The sequence below is a fragment of the Nilaparvata lugens genome, chromosome 2 (assembly GCF_014356525.2).
Source record: "Nilaparvata lugens isolate BPH chromosome 2, ASM1435652v1, whole genome shotgun sequence".
In the NCBI taxonomy this organism is placed as follows: Eukaryota; Metazoa; Arthropoda; class Insecta; order Hemiptera; family Delphacidae; genus Nilaparvata; species Nilaparvata lugens.
The window spans coordinates 3,748,344-3,771,282 of record NC_052505.1 but is presented as its reverse complement, the minus strand read 5'-3'; the positions used below and the strand labels follow the sequence as shown (position 1 = coordinate 3,771,282).

The 22,939-nt window shown below is 34.8% G+C and overlaps 1 protein-coding gene across 1 annotated transcript; it reads left to right on the top strand.

The window, feature by feature from the left end:
• Window positions 1-1,055: 1,055 nt before the first annotated feature.
• On the top strand, window positions 1,056-14,172 carry LOC111055236. Its single transcript, XM_039420350.1, has 5 exons — window positions 1,056-1,484; window positions 4,599-4,785; window positions 9,639-9,819; window positions 10,857-10,956; window positions 13,985-14,172. The coding sequence occupies exons 1-5, from the start codon at window positions 1,285-1,287 to the stop codon at window positions 14,046-14,048; spliced, it is 732 nt and encodes a 243-aa protein (XP_039276284.1). The 5' UTR covers window positions 1,056-1,284; the 3' UTR covers window positions 14,049-14,172.
• Window positions 14,173-22,939: the final 8,767 nt, after the last annotated feature.

Sequence of the window (22,939 nt, the reverse complement as noted above, 5' to 3'; positions counted from 1 at the left end):
CACCTTGTGATAGAAGCTGTTCTGCTTCCGAGTGAGGTCCTCGCGGATGGTGATCGAGGACCCCTTCAGCTGCCGCCGCACGGAGAGAACGGCACGTTTTGTCTGATAACTGATAAACTTTACCAGTATCGGACGTGGCCTAGGTCACGGCTCGTCGGGCCTTGGATTGACAACACAGCCGGAGCGATGGCATTGGTCAATCAGTGCAGGGTCTATATTCATGTTGAGCTTGGCGTGGCATATTTCTGTTATGATGGCTGTCACGTCCTCACCCCTCACCTCCTCCACACCAAAAATTTGCACATTGTTGCGCCGCTGGTACTGCTCCTGGTCATCGATCTTGTTTTCGAGCAGCACCTGACGGGCCCTCGCATCCTTGCAAACGGCGACAACCTCAGCCGCAAGAGACTCCAATCTCACCTCCAATGCCAACAGTTGCGGTTCAAACGCTTGGATAAAGCATGCGGAGATGGTATTTGCCAGTCGATCGAATAGATTATCGGCAACATTTTCTGCTAGCCTGGTCAGGAACTCGTCATTGGAGAGGAATGCCGAGAATTTCTCTCGAGCCGCTCCTCCCCCCATCGCCGTATCGCTTCCACCTTTAGATGGAGAGATAGAGGGGGCCGAATTCGACCGTTGATTTACTGGCACGGCTGGGCGCTTATCTCCTGCAGCAGCCTTATCAATCAAAGCCTGAGCCTTAGAACCGCTTTGTAGAGCTTTTGGCGATGGAAACATGTTGCTTTGATTTGAAAATTGCTCAATTGCGCAAGAGATATGAGGTGGATTGCAACAAGATTCAGTGATGAACTTGATAACACTTTCACACACTATATATGAAAGAATCACGCTGATTCAATGAGAAAAACTGACTGAAACGACAATAGAGAGAGAGAGAGAGAGAGAGAGAGAGAGAGAGGTTCTTCTCCTTCTGAGAGGCTGGGGAGGTGCTGCAGTAGCGGGGGAGGTGGGGGTACACAGGATGGGTGCATTGGTGGGGGGAGGGGGGAAAAATTGTAAAAAAGTCTCGCAGCACCGGTACTTCATATCTACTTGACATGACCTTAAGACTTATTTTAGGCAGCCGGGACTGATGGCTTAACGTGATACTTTATAGTTTTATCGTCATTCAACATGATAACAGTTTTCTCAACATATTTATCTTGTTGAACATTGTTCAATATATTCGTATAACTGTTTTTTCCTGAGTATGTTATCAATTGTGACTTCTTGGACAGAGATAGCTTGTCAGAGCCTGACAAGCTACCACCACCTACAGCCATGAAAGTCTATTCATTGGATACGCTGAGGACATTCATGAAGAGAAAGATGCCCGACTCAAGACTACCAGCTGTTGATTACCAACATGATAATAAATATTGGATACACATTAATGGAGGATACATAGCCGGCCCCAGTGTCTATCAAGTTGGCAGACTCTGGGATGAAGTGTATGTGGCTGACAACAGAGATCCTTTAATGTAAGTAGTGTCCTTCTCCTCCTCCTCCTTCTCCTCCTCATCATCCTCATTTTGCCAATTTTCATCACTACAGCCATCTTTTTATTATTACTTGATTCTATTTTGTTTAATAATTATTCTTATAATCAATTATTATTGTTTACCATTACTTCAATGATTATTTGTATTCTTTCATATTAATTGTATATTTTTTCATTTTTTATCTTCTTGTATTTCAAATTGTATAATGTGTTGAAAATATTGTATTGTGTGAAGGAGGCAAAATGGGTTTATCCTGTTGTCTCCATTAATAAAATTATTATTATTATTATTATTATTATTATTATCTATAGTAGGCAGCTGTGATTCATGTTGTTCTGATATAATGTCAAATTTTGATTCTTCTTAGTAATGTTTGATTGCATACTGTATTCAATATATTTTGTTCACCAAGACTATATAATGAAAAATATTGAAGTGATAATAAATATCCATTATTCAGATCGAATATTGTGATAGTTCATTATATTTCCTTAAGGCATACAAACAATTTGGAGCTAGAATACAATAGACCTATTTGCCCTCTATTTAATTATATTTCCTTAAAGTATACAAACAATTTGGAGCTAGAAAACGATAGACCTATTTGCCCTCTAGTTTATTATAATTCCAATGCATACAAACAATTTGGAGCTAGAAAACGATAGACCTATTTGCCCTCTAGTTTATTATATTTCCTTAATGCATACAAACAATTTGGAGCTAGAAAATGATAGACCTATTTGCCCTCTAGTTTATTATATTTCCTTAATGCATACAAACAATTTGGAGCTAGAAAACGATAGACCTATTTGCCCTCTAGTTTATTATATTTCCTTAATACATACAAACAATTTGGAGCTAGAAAACGATAGACCTATTTGCCCTCTAGTTTATTATATTTCCTTAATGCATACAAACAATTTGGAGCTAGAAAACGATCCACCTATTTTCCCACTAGTCTATTATATTTCCTTGAAGGTCTATTGTATTTCCTATTCTAATAATAACAATATTGAGTGACCGGCAGTGGCAAGGCATGGAGTACTCCACCGGTCATCGCAGGGGGCCCCCCACTCAAGTGGGTACAAGTGCCCTCTTCAAAAAAATTATAGAAATGCTAGCAAATTGTTGACTTTTGAAGCTCTTGGAGTACCTGAAAATTTTCCTCTGAAATCATATACAAAAGGCAGAGAACGGAGAATTCTCTCCAATTTCACCTCTTGTATAATTTTCAGTGTATCCTTACTACCAACTTTTCATTACTCATCAATTCTCACTACAACTGGAATTTCTTTCAAATTAACAATACTGTTTTCATCTTCCACTTCCTCCATGTTTCACACTTCACATTTGCTAATTCATGCAAATGAAACACTGTAGAAAAACTATTACTAACTCACACAAATAATACACAATTTATTAAGAATAACCTCACTTTTAAAAAAATAATACAGTATTTCAAATGCAAAAATTTCTGTTAAAGCTGTGTGTGTAGAGAGCTAGAGACATGGGAATGAGGAGAATGCAGCTACCGAAAACTCCCGACACAAGCCGAGAATAGCCTAAATACCTACTAAAGCCTAAATACATTGCAGCCGGTTGCGATGTATTTTGAGCATTTTTCAGATGGTCTGAAACCGGTAGGCTGGGGGCTCTAGCCAATGACTGGAGGGGGACTGGAATGATCCGCAAGCCTTCTGCGCTTCATATTCATATTGAGCGTCATACTCAACATTGTTGGTGCCTTCTGAGAAACAGGGCTCCAATAAGTTACTTAGTAGCTACTTGGGAGAGCTTGAAATTGCCAACTAATGAATGATAATATTTAGAGTTTTTTGGAGGACCAGCCAACAAATTAATGCCGGCAATAATGATTATGAAAAATGTCTGACTTATGTGTAGTGAGAAGTTTCTGGAACTAGGAGCAGAGCCTAGGAAGTTGCACATAGATGCTGAGTTGGACATCAATGTAGGGTGTAGATTGAAGAAATTCATAAGATCCATGTATCGGAGATTCCCTAGCTTAATGGGGAAACCAGATCTGGTATTGGGAAACTCTATTTTAGAAATAATTTGAAGCACTGAAACTCATAGAAGTTGAGTTGATCAAGCAGCAACAGGCGTTGAGATTGCAATACATTTTCACAAAAGTAGATAAACTGTAATACATATGAGATAACTGATTAAGGTTCACACAGTTAGTAAGAATCCTTTAGTGTACTGTGACACGAATAATGACATGAAAACCGAACAAAAAGTTGATAATATGTGAGGAGCAAACTGTGACGTCCTGCATGTTTTACATTGCAACAAACGAGAGGGAAGGAACTGGGGCCACACACGAAGAAACATAATGATCCAAGGCTAACTAAATCTTTCGTCATTACAGTAGCAGTGAGCACATGGCAAATTCAAACTTCAGGCATCGGCGGTAAATTTGAAGACAATGGCCGGAACAGTCATATTCTTATCGGTTTTTTTTTTAATTTTGGAGTTTTTGAACATAATTTCGGGTTTTGAAGCCTACAAATGTACATTTAAGAGTTAAGATTATTTTAATATTTTTAGTCCAATTCCTCTACTCATCGCCGCATCAAACGATGACCGGACGCCACACCACTGGTGACCTGGCTGGTTCAGTCAGGTGTTAAGAGTTTTGAGGTCGCAACTGATCATTTTCAGGGCATTGGACATGACCTAATGTTGCTTTTTGGGCAATCGGGACCGATAGCTTAACGTGTTCATTAGAAACAGGAAGCCCTTTCTAATGACTGTCTAGGACAGAAAAGCGATGTTAATCATCCTCGTTAAGTCAGTGGTGCTGACTTTAATAATGTAAAATCATAAAATAATAATAATTATAAAAATGCTTAATTTTATTAAGTTAAGAACATTTTAAATTAAGAAGTGATAATTCCAAAAGGTTTTTAAAGCACAAAATCACCTCCACTACAGCACAGAAATGAGACTAGCATTTCATTATTATTTTTGTTGTATTTTTGTTAATCGCAAATCAACATTGTGAGTGATTTTTTGAAGATGGATTTTGACTTGTAAATTATCGTGGAATTTGCAATTTATTTTGAATTGTAGCTGTCTACAGGACCAATGGAACACAAAGACGGTATTTGAGAACAATGAAAAATACAACAATTACAATTACATTCTCCCCAGAGTGATTGAGTTCTATGGAGGAAAGATGTACGAACTTGACCTTCATTCCATAAGGCAATTAATATCAGAAATTGGCCTCAGAGTTTGGATATGCACTCACGAGAAGGTATTTCACTCCCAATTATTAAACGAAAATCAAAATTGAACACTGTAAATCACCCCGAAGACATTTACTGTGATTTACAGCATTTAATTTTGATTTTCGTTTAATAAATACTTAATTAATTAATAAATAATTAATTTATTGATCTATCAGAATTTGTATGAATGCAATGTCTTATTGATTTCCATATGTCCAGTTATTTGTTAGTTCATTAATTCATCTTTCAATTTATTCTTATTGACAGTGGATACAATAGAAATGAATTTGATAATACTTTCTATAGTTAGACTCATGTTTCAAAGTCAGCTTCGGATTTTAAATTTGGTTTTCTATCCTTGTCTGTCATTGAACAAAGCAGACAGCTCTACCCTTCTCCATCCTTCACACCATTGCTAAATTGTTTGTATACTAAGTAGAAATATAATGAACTAACCGATTATTTAATCTCAATTAATAATATTTATTATAATAATTTTATTCGTATATCTTTTATTGGTCCTGATAGAAGTTCCATGTCGCCTGAATATAATTAAGCCATCAATGGGCCTTACGACTGACATACTTCATCCGGGACAGCCAATTAACGTACCCATCCGATGATACTTATTATCAATAAATGGTTGTGGACCCCCCAAACAAGTTTGACATAGCTGGATAATTCAAAACAAGTCGACAAAAAGTACAAAGAAACTGTTTAATCACACTATCTAATATCATCTAGTTTGAAAATCTATACAGAATCAAACGGCTTTACTAGCCAAATTTCGAAATTTTCAAAATTGTAAGGCCATCAAATCGGAACTTTTGGAGTATTGATTATTGATTTATTATAAACCAGCAGGTGTAACCCGTGCTTCTCAAGGATCTGTGGGAAACACAAATAGACTGAATTTAATTTATAGTTCCATATGCTGAAAATTAGAATATTATCCTATCATATTCACTTCAATGCAAAAATAAATTGTAAAAATACAAAAATTGAATAAAATATGTGTTAAGCTGTGTTTACACTAAAGTTAGTAACGAAATGTCTATTTTTCTCTCCTTATAGATTCTATTAGATTAAGGCTGTTCGGTGCCCTATTACCATAGGTAAGGAAAGTATTGCTTTCCGAAAAAAATTAAGGTACCCCAATCACTAAATTTCTATAAGTTTCAAGGTCCCCTGAATCCAAAAAAGTGGTTTTTGGGTATTGGTCTGTATTTATGTGTGTGTGTGTGTGTGTGTGTGTGTGTGTGTGTGTGTGTGTGTGTGTGTGTGTGTGTGTGTGTGTTGTGTGTGTGTGTGTGTGTGTGTGTGTGTATGAGTGTTTGTGTGTCTGTGTACACGATATCTCATCTCCCAATTAACGGAATGACTTGAAATTTGGAACTTAAGGTCCTTACAATATAAGGATCCGACACGAACAATTTCGATCAAATGCAATTCAAGATGGCGGCTTGAATGGAGAAAATGTTGTCTAAAACAGGGTTTCTAGCGATTTTCTCGAAAACGGCTCCAACGATTTTGATTAAAGTTATACCTAAAATAGTCATCGATAAGCACTATCAACTGCCACAAGTCCCATATCTGTAAAAATTTCAGGTGCTCTGCCCCATCTATGCAAAGTTTGATTTTAGATTCCCAATTATCAGGCTTCAGATATAATTTAAACAAAAAATTTCTAGTGGAAACGATTGAGCATGGACATCTCTTCGATTAATGTCCAGTAACATTTTCACCTGAAATTGGAAATAAGCTTGAAATTTGAGAAAATGTAATTATTCAATTGCAAACTGTTGGCAACTGTTGATTCTATTAAATAGTTCACTATGAAGAGATAGCAGACCTCGTATGTCTCCAGCGTTATTGTCCTGTCACCAGCTGGCTCAGATCTTTGTTTATAAGTAGACTCGAGATGTGCGTGAACACTAGCGTCAGGTGATCAATTTTCATAACATCAAGGAAAGTTGTGTGAGTGCGCCACACCAGATTTTTTATATTCAAATTGAATAATCTTTTTCAATATAATTGTTAAGATCATTATAAGAGTGAGGAAAAGTGAAATTTTAAGTGGTCTAATAAGCGAGTTATGGGTTGTTGAAGTGCTACCACCATTTTCTTTCCAGATCATAAATGGTTTCGACTTTTCCATTGGAGTTTTTTTTTATACATTCAGTATTTCATTGGCTTGGTTATCGAATTTACAAAAAATGTTACTTTTTTATTTATGAACGATATGGGGAATAAAATTTTTTAGTTTGGAAAGATACATTTTTTTAATTTTTAAGATAAGTTCTAATAATATAGTAGAAACCGTTTATGATCTGTAAAGAAAACGGAATCTGGAAAGTTAGCACTTTAACAACCCATAACTCGCTTATTAGACCATTTAGAAATTTCAGTTGCCACTTCTTCTCACTCTTATAATGATCTTAACAATTATATTGAAAAACATTATTCAATTTGAATAAAAAAATCTGGTGTGGCGCACTCACACAACTTTCCTTGCCGTTATGAAAATTGATCACCTGACGCTAGTGTAAACGCGCATCTCAAGTCAAAGATCTGAGCCAGCTGGTGACAGGTCAATAACGCTGGATACACACGAGATCTGCTATCTCTTCATAGTGAATGATTCAATAGAATCAACAGTTGCCAACAGTTTGCAATTGAATAATTACATTTTCTCAAATTTCAAGCTTATTTTCAATCTCAGGTGAAAATGTTACTGGACATTAATTAAAGAGATGTCCATGCTCAATCGTTTCCACTAGAAATTTTTTGTTTAGCTTATATCTGAGACCTGATAATTGGAAATCTAAAATCATACTTTGCATAGATGGGGCGGAGCTCCTGAAATTTTTACAGATATGGGACTTGTGGCAGCTTATCAATGACTATTTTATGTATAAATTTGATCAAAATCGTTCGAGCCATTTTCGAGAAAATCGCAAAAAACTCTGTTTTTGACAACATTTTCGCCATTTTAGCCGCCATCTTGAATCGCATTTGATCGAAATTGTTTGTGTCGGATCCTTATAGTGTAAGGACCTTAAGTTCCAAATTTCAAGTTATTCCGTTAATTGGGAGATAAGATATCGTGTACACACACACACACACCACACACACACACACACACACACACACACAAACAACTTTTTTGGACTCAGGGGACCTTAAAACATATAGAAATTTAGAAATTGGGGTACCTTAATTTTGTTGGGAAAGCAATACTTTCCTTACCTATGGTAATAGGGCACCGAACAGCCTTAAACGGAGCTTGACAAACACATTTGCACATCATGTGTATGATAAGTTATGTTCATTTATTTATCATTTACAATCAACTTAAGGACAAAGAAACAGACTACATTCCAAAACTTCTTTTCATCCCAATTTCATAAAATAAATTGTACAAATAAAGGTTATGTGCGACTTTCAATTATTCACTAATTTCAACATTGAAACAAAACACAAACACTTGAAACTATTAATTTTGAATTCAGAAAGATTAAGATCCGAAATTATAACAAAATTCCTTCTACTTATTAGCACTCAAATCTGTAAAATAAATATTAATTTGAAATATTTTGTTCCGAAAATTAAAACAATTGTTTCCACTAAAAGCACAGCTGATAATGTTCAATCTAATAGAATCTATAAGGACTGAAAATAAACATTTTGTTAATAACTTTGATGTAATCGCAGCTTAAGGCCATTCCACACAGCACGTGACGTGCGTGGCTGGACGCACGCCACGCTGGCCACGCTAGCCACATGCCAATTCACACCGCCACGACTGTTGTGATGCTATGCCGGCCACGTTTCCCGTCAGTATGCAGGAAGATGTCAACTCCGACGGTCCCGTGGTGTGAATCTGGATTTTCTTGTGGCTTACCTTGGTTTGATGACTCCAACAGCAGCAGTAGTAATGATAATGAGCTGGTTTTATTGTATTCGGTGACAGCACGGGACCAGTGGGTACATCCAATCAATAAAAAAAGGAAGACCTATGGCGAATTCCATCATTTAATGCGCGACCTTGAGGCTGACAATGATAGTATACGTTCTATACGATAGTATACGTCTAGTATACGTTCTGCGCATGCTCGGACCAAAACGTGGCCGGACACGTTTGAAAAGATTGCTCAGAGAGCGAACGGTAGCCACGCGTGGCTAGTATAGCAAGCGTTGCCGCGTGGCCGTGGCTGCTATGTGAATTGCTTCATTTGATTAGCTGCTAAGCGATGTTTTGAAAAGTAGCTAGCGTGCGTGCAGCCACGCACGCCACGTGCTGTGTGGAATGGCCTTTACTTTGTCAAAACTACCTCCAATGGATAATGGAGGTAATCCAATGATAATCCTTTCAATGGATCTCTCCATTGAAATTGAAAATATTCAACTGTTTTTCATAGTAACCTGCTTAATATGATTGTAAATGTAGAGTAAAGACTGTTTTGGGCTTAATGCCTGCAGTAGTCATCCTTGTTTTTGTAATAAATAAATTCAAAAGTCAAATAAGTCTATGACTGGCAAAATTCGAGTCAACAACCTTTTATTGGATTGGGCTTTTATCGTTATGCAGACTTGTTACACAAGTAATTGAATTAATTGGTTCAATTATTAATATTGGAATTAATAAAATAGAAATGGCCTTATAACCATCATCTCTGTAAGTTCATACAAAGTTCCAATTCAATCAGTTCAAACTACATATTCCTACCCTATCTGTACTGAATCCAAAGTCATTTTTTGTGTTTTTGTGAAGTGAAGGAATATACTGTTATATCATTATGCATATCATACCATTCATTACTTTTTATTATATTATATATCATGCATAGTATATTTTTTATATATTTGTGGTTTACAGGATACAATCCTCAGACTGGAGTTGTCAATGGAAATTCCTGCAGCTAATATATCCGGCATCATACATCCTCAAACTGTTAACATAAGGCAAACATATTATGACCAATCACATAAAATTCCCATCATGCAGCTCAAAGAGACATTCTATGTCAGTGCTAGTACTTCAAAAATAATCAAATATGGTGAGTGATATGAGATGAAAACCCAGCTTTCAAGCTAATCTCTGCTCTGCTAATCAGCAAAATATTATCGTTGACTCTAATGGGAGTGTTCACACATATAATTATAAATAAACTATTCACCATTACTTTTGTTATTTTAAATACACAAATATCATCTTCAAATAATTTTTTTATATTTCACCCGTCAAGAAATTTATTTTTCAATGATTTAATGATAAATCTTGATAATTGAAAAAGAATATTTTGTTAATTAATTAGAAATAGAAATTGCTTTATTGATAAGGACATTTTCAACAATCCTTGGTCAACATCATGTAACAAAATTCCAAAGTCACAATACAAAACGCCTAGATTAGATTTATATCATGAAATCATAACAGAGACAGAAATAATACAGTACATAATATCATAGAGAAACGATAGCATAAGTAGATATCCCATGGTATAGGGCGTTTATGTCGCAACTTTTACTGTTATCCCAAGCCTATACTGTAGTTCACGTAGTTCTTTCCTATGCAGCTGTGTGACGCTGGTAGTCTCTCAAATTGTGCCGTTCATACACTATCACCCCAACAAAACAGTAAAAATTTACAATAATCGACAGTAATCGGCTTGAGATAACAGTAAAAGTTGCGACATAAATTCCCTATACCATGGGATATCTACTTACGCTATTGTTTCTCTATGATAATATTAATGTTCATACTGTTTATGTATAATTTTTCCAAATAATATTTTTAAATTGTCAAGAAACAATCTGGCAACTTGGCTGAGCTAGGAAAGGATAGCGCTATCTGCTTTGTCAAATGATTGACAAGGATAGCAACACCAATAATGTTCATCAAATACTGTCATTATATAAGGTGGGCCTCACTTTAATAAACGGTATTATTCTAATCCAGGTTTCTGTCAACGACATTTCATTTGAGTCTTATTCAGCTCTTTGGAATGTACCGACATTTGGTTGACTGGGAGGTCAAGTCTCTGATGAGTAAAGTTTTCTAAAAAGCTGTATAAAACTGTGTTTGTTTCTGCAGACGGGGAATTGGCCCTGATTGACAACATGAAGCTTGACAAAATAACCGGAACGGGTCTACAAGTGCCAGTTACTGGAGAGCCAGCTCCAAGCAAAACAAGGTAATTCATGATTTAGATTCATACTAATTTTGTTGATTTCAGTCATCTTTAGTAGCACAGACACCTCACATATACGGAAAATGCATAGAAAGAGCCATAGAAACACGTTGTGACTTATTGTCTGTAGCTGCTCACACTGAACGCCACCAGCAAGTGCACGCATCAGTGTGAGTGTTCCTATACTGAATTTAGCATAAATTCTACTTTGAGGTCCACGTTATAATGGCAGTGGAGAAGATAGGAGAACAACGTTGCCGATACTCTATCTTGTCAATGCCTTCTATAGACGGTAGCTTATTGATGTGAACTGATCTGTAGAATAGCTGTTTTGATGACTTTCAAAAAATAAACTCAAAGGAAAAAGTACTCTGAAAACAATTATATATAAACATATAGAGTAGGTAGTCTTATCATAGTTTCAAATATGTTGTCGCCAATTGTCATTATGTTATTCCCCTAAATTATTCTTGTTTTTAAGAATAAGGCTTACAGTTCAATGAGCAAGGGAAGTTGTGTGAGTGTACCACACCAGATTTTTATCAAAAGCAATATAATATAAATCTGACTGAACTTCATCATAGCTGTAGTTGTGGCGGCCATTGTTGTTACAACTTTTGCCAACAGACAGCGCTGTTGGCGGAGAACTGTGATTACAAGCCAGCTGTTTCTGTTTACTTTTCAGATTATGTTGTAACACATTGTTTGGTCACATACGTTTTTAAAAATCATTTGATTTGAAGTTTTTATAAAAATGTAGGTGGAGGAAAAATGTTGTGTATATCATGAGTGAAAAATGTTTTTTCCTCCACCTACTGGCTAAAGTACTTACTTTACTCCCTGAAACATAATACTAAAGTGTCACTTTTTTGCTCTCGGTAGTAAAAAACAGAAAAACTCCCTAGGGAGTAAAAGTGACTCCATTTAAATAACATGGGAAGCATCTCTATTTTAAAAACTTACATTATAATAGGTTAGAAGGTCTAAGCTCAGATGAGAAAGCATAAAGAGGTGTCTGTCATTGAGTCAACTGAATTCAATACCACAACCAGAAATTTTATCAACTCATGAAATATATGTTTGTATGATATTATATTCTTAATATTAGTAGACGATAAAAATTTATACAATTTTTAAAATATCTTATTCTATTCAAAATACCAGCCAACAAATATTTTTGATCTGCAATTCAAATCTGAACCGTGTGATCTGGAGTCAGCCATTTTTGGTAAACACCCAGCTGATATAATTGTTACAACTTTAGCCAATAGATAGCGCAATCGGCAGTGCCAATCAGACGGCCGGTTTTTAGGTTTTAGATTTTAGGTTATGTTGTTAGGAAACATTGTCACCAATACGTAAGTTATTAAAATTATTTTATTTGCAGTTTCTATAAAAAAATGTAGATGGAGGAAAAATGTTGTGTACATCATGAGTGAAAAATACTTTTTCTCCATCAGGAAAATTGTTGTCCTCGGCTTCACCTCGGGCTTCAAACTTTTCCCTCAGGGAGAAAAAACAGCACTTTTCACTCTAGATATACAAATAACTATATTAGTTCATTAAATAAGTCATTGTTTCTAATATTTCGGCTATAGCTATGCTGGATCATCATGGTTCTACTGTAATATCCTTCTCAATCATCATGAGAAATTCCACTATCAAAATTAAAGGTTTGCTTGATAAAATTGCTCGAAAATCTTCAATTTTCACTGTTTCCTCATTTTTATCAAAGCAATTAATATTAATTTGACTCTGATTTTTCATTCAATTGCAAGAGCGGATTTAAACGTTTACTCTCAGTGATTACAAAATGTTTCCATCCTAAATAATATAGCAGAGATGAAATGCAAAATAATACATGACATTGGTTGAATGAAGAGAGTTGTTGTTATATTAATACATTACAGATACTGACTGTGAAAATTTGAATGAAAATGCTGACACGTCTTTGAAGAAACTCAAGATTTCCAATCATTTTATAGTGTTGTTTGTGATTGTGAAATGAATAAATGAATGAATAAATTCAATTGAATTTCTAAAATATTAATATGATTATTCTACTCTGTGTGTCAGTATAATAGTTATTTGTACCATATATCTAGAGTGAAAAGTACTGATTTTTCTCCCTGAGGGGAAAGATTGAAGCCCGAGGTGAAGCCGATAGCAACAATTTTCCTGAGGGACAAAAAACATTTTTCACTCGTATTATACACAACATTTTTCCTCCACCTACATTTTTATAAAAAAACTACAAATAAAATAATTATTAAAACCGTACGTGACCAAACAATGTGTTACAACATAATCTAAAAAGTAAACAGAAACAGCTGGCTTGTAATCACAGTTCTCTGCCGACAGCGCTATCTATCGGCAAAATTTGTAACAACAATGGCTGCCACAACTACAGCTATGATGGAGTTCCCGTTTCAAATTTGATTAGTTAATGAGTAATATTCGTTGGCTGGTATTTTAAATAACATGGAATAAAAAAAAAATTATACATTTTTTTAGTATAGTGATATGAAGTTAGTAATAATGTTAGCATTCGAACATAAATTTCATATATTGATCAAATGTCTGGTTGGGTTGAGGTATTGAATTTAGTTGGTTTAATGTACCCTATATGCTTCCTCATCTCAGCTTAGACCTTCTAACCTATTTCAAATGTACGTTTCTAAAAAAGAGATGCTTCCCATGTTATTTAAATGGAGTCACTTTTACGCTCTAGAGAGTTTTCCTGTTTTTTCCTCCCGAGAGCGAAAAGGTGACAGTTTAGTTGTATGTTCCAGGGAGTGAAGTAAGCACTTTAGACAGGAGGTGGAGGAAAAATCATATAATTCTATATCTTAGAACATTTTATTTAATCAAATAATTAATGTAGGCTATCGCTTTTTTTATCTAACGAAATTGAAGGTTTGCTTGATAAAATAGCTTGAAAAGCTTCAATTTTCACTGTTTCTCTATTTTATTCTGTTTTCATCAAAGCAATATAATATTAATTTGACTCTGATGTTTCGTTCAATTGCAGTTCCGGAGTTTTCTCATCCATTAGAGGTTGGTTTCGTCCTAAAAGTGGCAGAGTCAAGCCATGATGAATATCTTGTGTGAATACTTCAAGCTGTTAACATAGGTTGAATGACAAGTGTTGGTGTAATATTCATGAGATATTAGATTAAATGATTTGTGAATGTTTCCTATTTTAGTGATAATGTGAAATATTTCTTCTATGTTTGGTTTTGAAGCATCTAAATTTAAAAATCTACTTTGTGAAAATAAATAAGGACTGAAAATTTTGTGAAGTGAACAACTAAAAGACTTAACCTATTTCGGACTATGTGTAATAAATTTGGGAGAGGAATACCTTATTTTTTCTCTCCCTATCATTTTGATTATTCAATTCAATTTATTTTTTATTCACGTATCATACAATTTTAACAACACAATTACAATATTATAAAATGAATATTAGAACCCACATAGACTATTACGTCCGTGTGTGGGAGCAGTTCTTAAGATTAGTTGTTTTACAATAAAAAATATTGGGCTATAAGTATAAGATACATACGGTAAATGAAATATAAATAGATTATATTTAATATATTTTTAGGATTAATTATATAAAAAAAATCAATTTGAATTTGAGAAGGAAGAAAAGATAGATCCATTGGAAGAAAATTAGACAATCGGCTTGTAATAATAGGTACCTATTTTTATAATTTATTAATATTATTATTTTTATCACACCAGAACAGCCGGAATCGCTTTTTGCAAAATGTATTTGGTAAGAAAAAAAGATTAAAATTTGAATTTCAAACATAAGGTGATTTGATTAAATTCTCTGCATCCTGCCATCCAACATACATTAACCATTCAGAAATTCTGTGCTTTAACACTACAGTGACTCGGCCCGCCCCAGCCTCAACTATTTCTGGAGGAAGGTTTCTATACAGCCATTGCGAAATGTAAAATGAATTGTGCCTTTGCAAACTGATACTAATAGTAGGATTAAATAAACGTGGCATTGTTTGGTTTCTGGTTGGATGACTGTGTTGAATCTCTCTGAAAAAAGTGTCCTTATTATTGAAAATGTAAATTAGCCTACTAAAGTTTTTATGAAAATCTGCCTAACATTCATTACTGAAAATATATTGAATAGTAGATTGGTGGGAGAACGCTGGTTTTTTTGTAATATGGTTTTAATTATCAACCTCTGGGCGACCGACAGAGGCTCCAAGACCGCCAATGACGCACCTCCCCACGCCAGAATGCCATACTGCAGCAAAGACTGCACATACGCAAAGTACACTGTCCTACAGCGATCCACAGTTAGCACTTGGCTCAGCCGTGAGAAGGCATAGATTAATTTTCTCAAACGGTTCTTCAGCCCTTGTACATGAGGAACCCAGCTTAATTTACTATCCAGGATGACTCCTAAATATTTATAATGAGCAACCCGTTCAATTATGCCACAGCCGCAGGCCTCCGACTGAGGATCGTCACAGGTGTGCATCCTTAACACATAGCGATCACAGTCAATATCTTGTCGACCAATAAATGGGAGATGTTTGGTTTTTCAATATTAATTGTAAGAGAGTTATGGTCAAACCAATTTCTAATCTTGGCAAGGTCAATGTGTACTAATCCTTGGCAAGGATTATGTACTTATTGTATGAATGAATCAATCATGCATTACAAATATGCCTACTGACTGTCAAAATTGAAATGAAAACGCTGACACGTCTTTGAAGAAACTCAAGATTTCCAATTATTTTATAGTGTAGTTTTAATTGAATTTCAAAAATATTAATGTGATTGTTGTATTCTGTGTGTCAGTATAAAATTATATCATTCTTATCTTAGAACACTTTTTACTTTCCTTGCCCTACTACCATAGGGCAAGTATTTTGGAAAGTATTTTTAGTATTTTTTTTTTTGGAAAGTATTGCTTTCCAACAAAAATTAAGGTACCCTAACTTCATGTTTTCTATACGTTTCAAGGTCCCCTGAGCCCAAAGACATGATTTTTGGGTGTTGGTCTGTGTGTGTGTGTGTGTGTGTGTGTATGAGTGTATGTGCGTCTGTGTACACGAAATCTCATCTCCCAATCACTTGACTCCCAATGACTTGAAATTTGGAACTCAAGGTCCTTACAATATAAGGATCCGACACGAACAATTTCAATCAAATGCAATTCAAGATGGCGGCTGAAATGGCAAAAATGTTGTCAAAACAGGGTTTTTCGCGATTTTCTCAAAAACAGCTCCAACGATTTCGATTAAATTTATACCAAAAATAGTAATTGATAAGCTCTATCAACTGCCACAAGTCTCATATCTGTAAAAATTTCAGGAGCTCCGCCCCATCTATGCAAAGTTTGATTTTAGATTCCCAATTATCAGGCTTAAGATAAAATTTAAACAAAAAATTTTTAGTGGAAAAGATTGAGCATGAAAATCTCTACAATTAATGTTCAGTAACATTTTCACCTAAAATTGAAAATAAGCTCGAAATTCCAGAAAATGTTATCATTTCAATTGCAAACTGTTGGCAACTGTTGATTCTATTAAATTATTCACTATGAAGAGATAGCAGACCTACAGACCTCCAGCGTTATTGTCCTGTTACCAGCTGGCTCAGATCTTTGTTTATAAGTGGACTTGAGATGCGTGTGCACACTATCGTCAGGTGATCAATTATCATCATAACGACAAGGAAAGTTGTGTGAGTGCGCCACACCAGATTTTTGTTATTAACAAGATCTGGTTATCAATATAATTGACTCCCATATGATTTCATTCAACGAGACTATCCATATGATATAACAGCCGGAATAAAAAGCAAAGAATTGTCTTGAAATTTGAATTGAAACATGTGTGTGATTATTAATATAATGGTCTTCATCTGATCTAATGTAAACAAATTATAGTGCGTTTACACCAGAGTTGATAACAAAAGTTTTTAACATTATTTGTTAATAACATTTTCTTTTGGCTGCTAGTTTTGTTATCAACAGAAGTTAATAAATTTGTCACGTGTTTAGTCTGCAGCTGTAGTTCTTAGGGAACAGCTGTAGTTTTAGGGTAGGGATGAAGTGCGAGGGGGTTGCGGGGAAGATAAAACCTGTTATAACAAAAGTTAATGCGATAAAAGAGGCTTTTGTTATTAACATAACACATTTCCTTTGATCTTTACCGACTCTCGATGGATAACATAAATCTTGTTAATAACAAGGAATTTTCTGTTAAAAACACGAGTTATTAACTTTTGTTAAGAGAAATTTTTGTCGATTCAGTCAAGTTAATAACTTTTTGTTAATAAATCATAGTATTAACTCCAGTGTAAACGCAACTTAACATGATGTTAATGACTTTTGTAATTAACATCAGTTAATAACAAAAATGTTAAAAACTTGTGTTATTGACTTTTGGTGTAAACGCAGCTCTAGACTCAAATAAAATGTCTTTGACAGAAACCTGCATTCAAATAATTCATTCTATTTTAGTGAGGCCCACGTTATATAATGACAGTATTTGATGAACATTATTGGTGTTGCTATCCCTGCCTATTCAAATATTTTTTATTCAACGAATGTACAGATACATTGACTAACGTCATATACAGAGCGACTCGTATGGGAACCCTTCAATAAATTGGAAACTGTTGTGGATATAATACTGTGACTTTCAGGATAAGTTATTGGTCAAATACTCTACATTTTGACGTACAACTGAACTTTAGAAATGATTTCTTTAAAAACTAGAACTTCAATCAGCTGCCTTTTTTGAAGGGTTCTCATACTTATGACTCAATCTCTTCTCTTCTTCTTCTCTATATCTATAAAAGGCTAAGCCCCGACAGACTGAAATCACACCACAGCCCAAACTACTGAGCCTACAAACTTGAAATTTTGTACAATTGTTTGTGATAGCCTCAAAACATCCACCAAGAAAGGATTTTCAGAAATGTGCCCCCCTGAGGGAGCTGGGGCCCCCCAAAAATTTTGTACTTTTTAACCGCTCATTGCACAGCAAAGTCATGAGGAACTTTTTTGTTCAGCTACGAAAAAAAATTAGATCTATGCAGAAAAATTCCGACCAGGAGCAGAGAAGGGTCCAGGAGAGGGCATTTTTTGAAAATTTTCATGTAAAATCACACTACAGCTCAAACTAATTGGCCTACAGGCTTAAAACTCTGCACAAATATTCTTCAAACATGCTAGACGCGCACTAAGAACGGATTTTAAGATATTTTGCCTCTAAGGGTTTCGAAGGATGAAAAAGGATCCTATTAAGTAAGGTTATGAACATGGTAAGGTGAACGCCGTATGAAACTGAGATAATATTGACACATGATATTCTAACATATGTTGTAATCATTGGAAAGCTTAAAATAATCTTATCAATCAGCTGATCAAATTTAATTTTCTGTGGATTGAAAGCGCAAGCTTGCCACGTGTTTTACGTGGTAAACGTTCTACAGATTTATAGTATTCCTGGTGATTGAGCCTGTCTTTTTCAGCGTTGTCTATTAATAATAAAGCTTAATTTACAACTAGCTTAACCAGCGAACTTCGCACCGCCAATGAAATTTATATGACAATCAACATGTTAATTTACATCTCAATAAGGACTTCCTATTTCCTATTTCAGACAGCTGATTTTTAACATTTATGAAACATATGCTCATGTTCGTTGAAAGGCAAGATGTTCGGAGGAATGCACGGTTTGCTGCGCGGTTCGAGGTTCGGTTCGGCATGTGTGGACGCACCTTTACTTGTTACAGGACATTTTTTATACAGATCACAGGCCAAAGCAATATAATAATCTATCTTTTTCTTCTTCTTCTTCTTCTTCTTCTTCTTCTTCTTCTTCTTCTTCTTCTTCTTCTTCTTCTTCTTCTTCTTCTTCTTCTTCTTTTCTTCTTCTTCTTCTTCTTCTTCTTCTTCTTCTTCTTCTTCTTTCTTCTTCTTTCTTCTTCTTTCTTCTTCTTCTTCTTCTTCTTCTTTCTTCTTCTTCTTCTTCTTCTCTTCTTCTCTTCTTCTTCTCTTCTTCTTCTTCTTCTTCTTCTTCTCTTCTTCTCTTCTTCTTCTTCTTCTTCTTCTCTTTCTTCTTCTTCTTTTTTCTTCTTCTTCTTCTTCTTCTTCTTTTCTTCTTCTTCTCTTCTTCTCTTCTTCTCTTCTTCTTCTTCTTCTTCTTCTTCTTCTTTCTTCTTCTTCTTCTTCTTCTTCTTCTTCTTCTTCTTCTCTTCTTCTTCTTCTTCTTCTTCTTCTTCTTCTTCTTCTTCTTCTTCTTCTTCTTTTCTTCTTCTTCTTCTTCTTCTTCTTCTTTTCTTCTTCTTCTTCTTCTTCTTCTTCTTCTTCTTCTTCTACCTATATCTAAAAGGCTAAGCCCCGACAAACTAAAATCACACCACAGCCCAAACTACTAAGCCTAAGAACTTGAAATTTCGCACAATTGTTTATTGTAGCCTCAAAACATCCACTACAAAAGGATTTTCAGAAATCTGCCCCCCAGAGGGAGCTGGGCCCCCCAAAATTTTCACTTTTTAACCGTTCATTGCACAGCAAGGTCATGAGGAACTTTTTCGTTCAGGTACGTAAAAAATCAGATCTATGCAGAAAAATTCCAATCAGGAGCAAAGGGGGGTTCAGGAGAGGGCACTTTTCGAAAATTTTGATGTAAAATCACACTACAGCTCAAACTAATTGGCCTACAGGCTTAAAACTTTGCACAAATATTCTTCAAACACGCTAGACGCGCACTAAGAACGGATTTTGAGATATTTTGCCTCTAAGGGTTTCAAAGGATGAAAAAGGATCCTATCAAGTAAGCTTATGGTAAGGTGAACTCCATATGGAACTGAGATAATTGACACATGATATTCTAACATATGTTGTAATCATTGGAAAGCTTAAAACAATTTCATCAATTAGCTGATCGAATTGATTTTGCGTTGATTGAGAGCGCGAGCTTACCACGTGTTTTACGTGGTAAACGTTCTACAGATTTATAGTATTCCTGGTGATTGAGCCTGTCTTTTTCAGCGTTGTCTATTAATAATAAAGCTTGATTTACAACTAGCTTACCCAGCGAACTTCGCACCGCCAATGAAATTTATCTGACAATCAACATGTTAATTTACATCTCAATAAGGACTTCCTATGTGCTCAGTCATGCAGCATTCATTATTCCGAAAACATATTATTCTTCTCAATCAATTGGTAGTAGTATCTATCAGTAAAGTTTTCAATTGAAAAAAAGGTTATATCAGTGTTTCAAAGAAAAATATTCAATGTTTTCATAGCTGTAGATTGTCGATGTATGGTCCAAGAAATATGCGACGTACGATGAATCACACAGAATTCCATATTCTTTCCATTTTAGGATGAATATAAGCTAAGCTAAATTCAAAAAATTGTAAATTATTCTTTCATTCTTCAGTAATCAATGAATGCAATATGAATACTACACATATATACTATACAATATATATATATTATATATATTTTATATATATATAGGCCTATATATATATACTCTCCTTCATTAGGTGAATAATTTTTTTCAACATTTTCCAGTTTCTCAATGATAGGGGAGTGATAATTATTTGTATAGGTCTTCTAAGGAACCATTATCAACAGCTGGTACCAATCAACTACACTTCAACTCCAAACTACCGTTTTAATACCAGTACACAATAATTTATCACAGGGTGATATGTTTATTACAGCTGGTAACTTTAGATGCTAAATCATATTATCACAATATGATCTTGAATCATGATCATCTTTTCGTTCTTCAGTAGCCGCTCGGCCGAAAATTTCGAAAACATATGACTGTGAAATGGATTAATAAATAATTATTATTAGCCCCCCTATTAAAATGTCTGTTCAGAAACCATCCCCAATATTCTCACAACATATTCCCAAAGTTTCATGCCGTTATGTCAAGTAGTTTTCAAGTCTACAGGGAACAAACAAACAGACATTCATTTTTTTATAAATAGATTTCCATTCGGCTCAAACAAAAGCCTCTAAATGAAGGTAGAATGATGAGGATTCAGTTCTCTTGTTTTAACATTTTTTCAAATCACTTTCAAAAAGTTCATGTAGTACCTACTATTGTGTTTGAGACACTTCTGGCGCTATCATAGTTTCACCACTATTGTGTTCCACAGTCACGTTAACTATATCTATAATAATTATATAAAGTAAAGAGCTGGCTTATGCACGTACGGGATAGGAAAATTATGTTCGACGCATCATCACGTCTGAACTACTGGATTAATTAATTCAAATTTTTCTTATAGATTCTTAATTAACCAAGGATGGTTATAGGCCTATTCTCAATTCTTCAAAATTTCATTACGTCAAGTTTTAAAATAGATCCTTGCGAAGCACGGGTTCTTGCTAGTAATCTTATATTTTTGTGTTAATATTTTGAGAACAAAAAGTACGAGTTGATGAGAGATGTGAGTAATTTCTTATATTTGATCTAAATAGTTATTCATATTGTAGTTATTGTACTGTAGGTTATGCCTGACCAAGCTTGCAGAGAAGAAAAAAATGTGATGTCAGATTATGCTACTGAAATAATAATGCACATTTGCAAAAACGGTTTTAATTGTCAATTTTCACATGAAAATCAGAAGCCCTGACCAAATTATTCAACAATATTCCTTCCATTATATTCCGTTAATGATTTTTCCTCACAATTAATCAAGGTAATACAGAGTATTATAATATGGGACTGGTAACATCCTCAATCTCTATATCTATAAAAGGCTAAGCCCCGACAGACTGAAATCACACCACAGGCCAAACTATTGAGCTACTACAGGGATTGTTTGGAAAAAGAAGAATATGTTTCAAGAATGAATACTGTGTTTTCTTTCCTCAGTGCTGTTACATAGAGAGTGGTATTACTGGACTGAACTAGAGAAGGCGGTTTTCCACCTCCAGAGGAGTTAGATCGTACTAATGTTTAGAGTGACCCCATAGTCGGGGTCACTTCAATCGAAGTTTTTTATTTTGTAGCTAATAAATTTCATACGTATTGATTGTCCATAATGGAAGTGATTGAACTACTCAAAATTAATGGCTCCTTCAAAGAATTTATAGTATTCCTGGTGATAGAGCCTGTCTTTTTTCAGTGTTGACTATTAATAATAAAGCTTTATTCGCAACCAGCTTACCTGGCGAACTTCGTACCGCCAAAAAGTCATTGTATCTCATGTCACACTTTACTTTATTTGGTGAATCATGAAATTTATCTGACAATCAATATTTTCATTTACATCTGAATACGGACTTCCTATGTGCTTAGTAATGCACTTCATTATTCCCAAAACATATTCTTCTCAATCAATTGGTAGTAATATCTAACAGTAAAGTGTTGAATAAAAAAAATAGATAGGATAAATCAGTGTTTCAAAGATGAATTCAATGTTTTCATAGTTGTTGATTGTCAATAGATGGTTCATGAAATATGCGATGTACGATGAATCACCAGGAATTACATATTCTTTCCATCTTCCATTTTTGGATGAATATAAGCTAAGCTAAATTAGAAAAATTGTAAATTATTCTGCCATTAATAAATGCAATATGAACAACTCTCTTCGATGAGGTGAATAATTTTTTTCCAACATTTTCCGGTTACTCAATGATAGGGGAGTGATAATTATTTGTATTTTCTGCTAATGAACCATTATCTACAGCTGATACCAATCAACTACACTTCAACTCCAAAATATCGTTATAATAACAGTAGCCTACACAATTTATCATAGGGTGACGTGTTTATTACAGCTGGTAACTTTAGATGCTAAATCATATTATCTCAATATGATCTTGAATCATGATCATCTTTCCGTTCCTCGGTAGCCGCTAGGCCGACAAATTCGAAAACATAGGTCTGTAAAATGGATTAATAAATAATTATTATTAGCCACCCTATTAAAATTTCTGGTCAGAAACCATCCC

Excerpts from the sequence above, each read along its gene's own strand:
- LOC111055236 (XM_039420350.1), top strand. The coding sequence starts at position 1,285 with ATGAAAGTCTATTCATTGGATACGCTGAGGACATTCATGAAGAGAAAG. Across the intron at positions 9,820-10,856 it reads TTCAAAAATAATCAAATATG|ACGGGGAATTGGCCCTGATT; the intron begins GTGAGTGATATG and ends TTGTTTCTGCAG. Across the intron at positions 10,957-13,984 it reads CCAGCTCCAAGCAAAACAAG|TTCCGGAGTTTTCTCATCCA; the intron begins GTAATTCATGAT and ends GTTCAATTGCAG.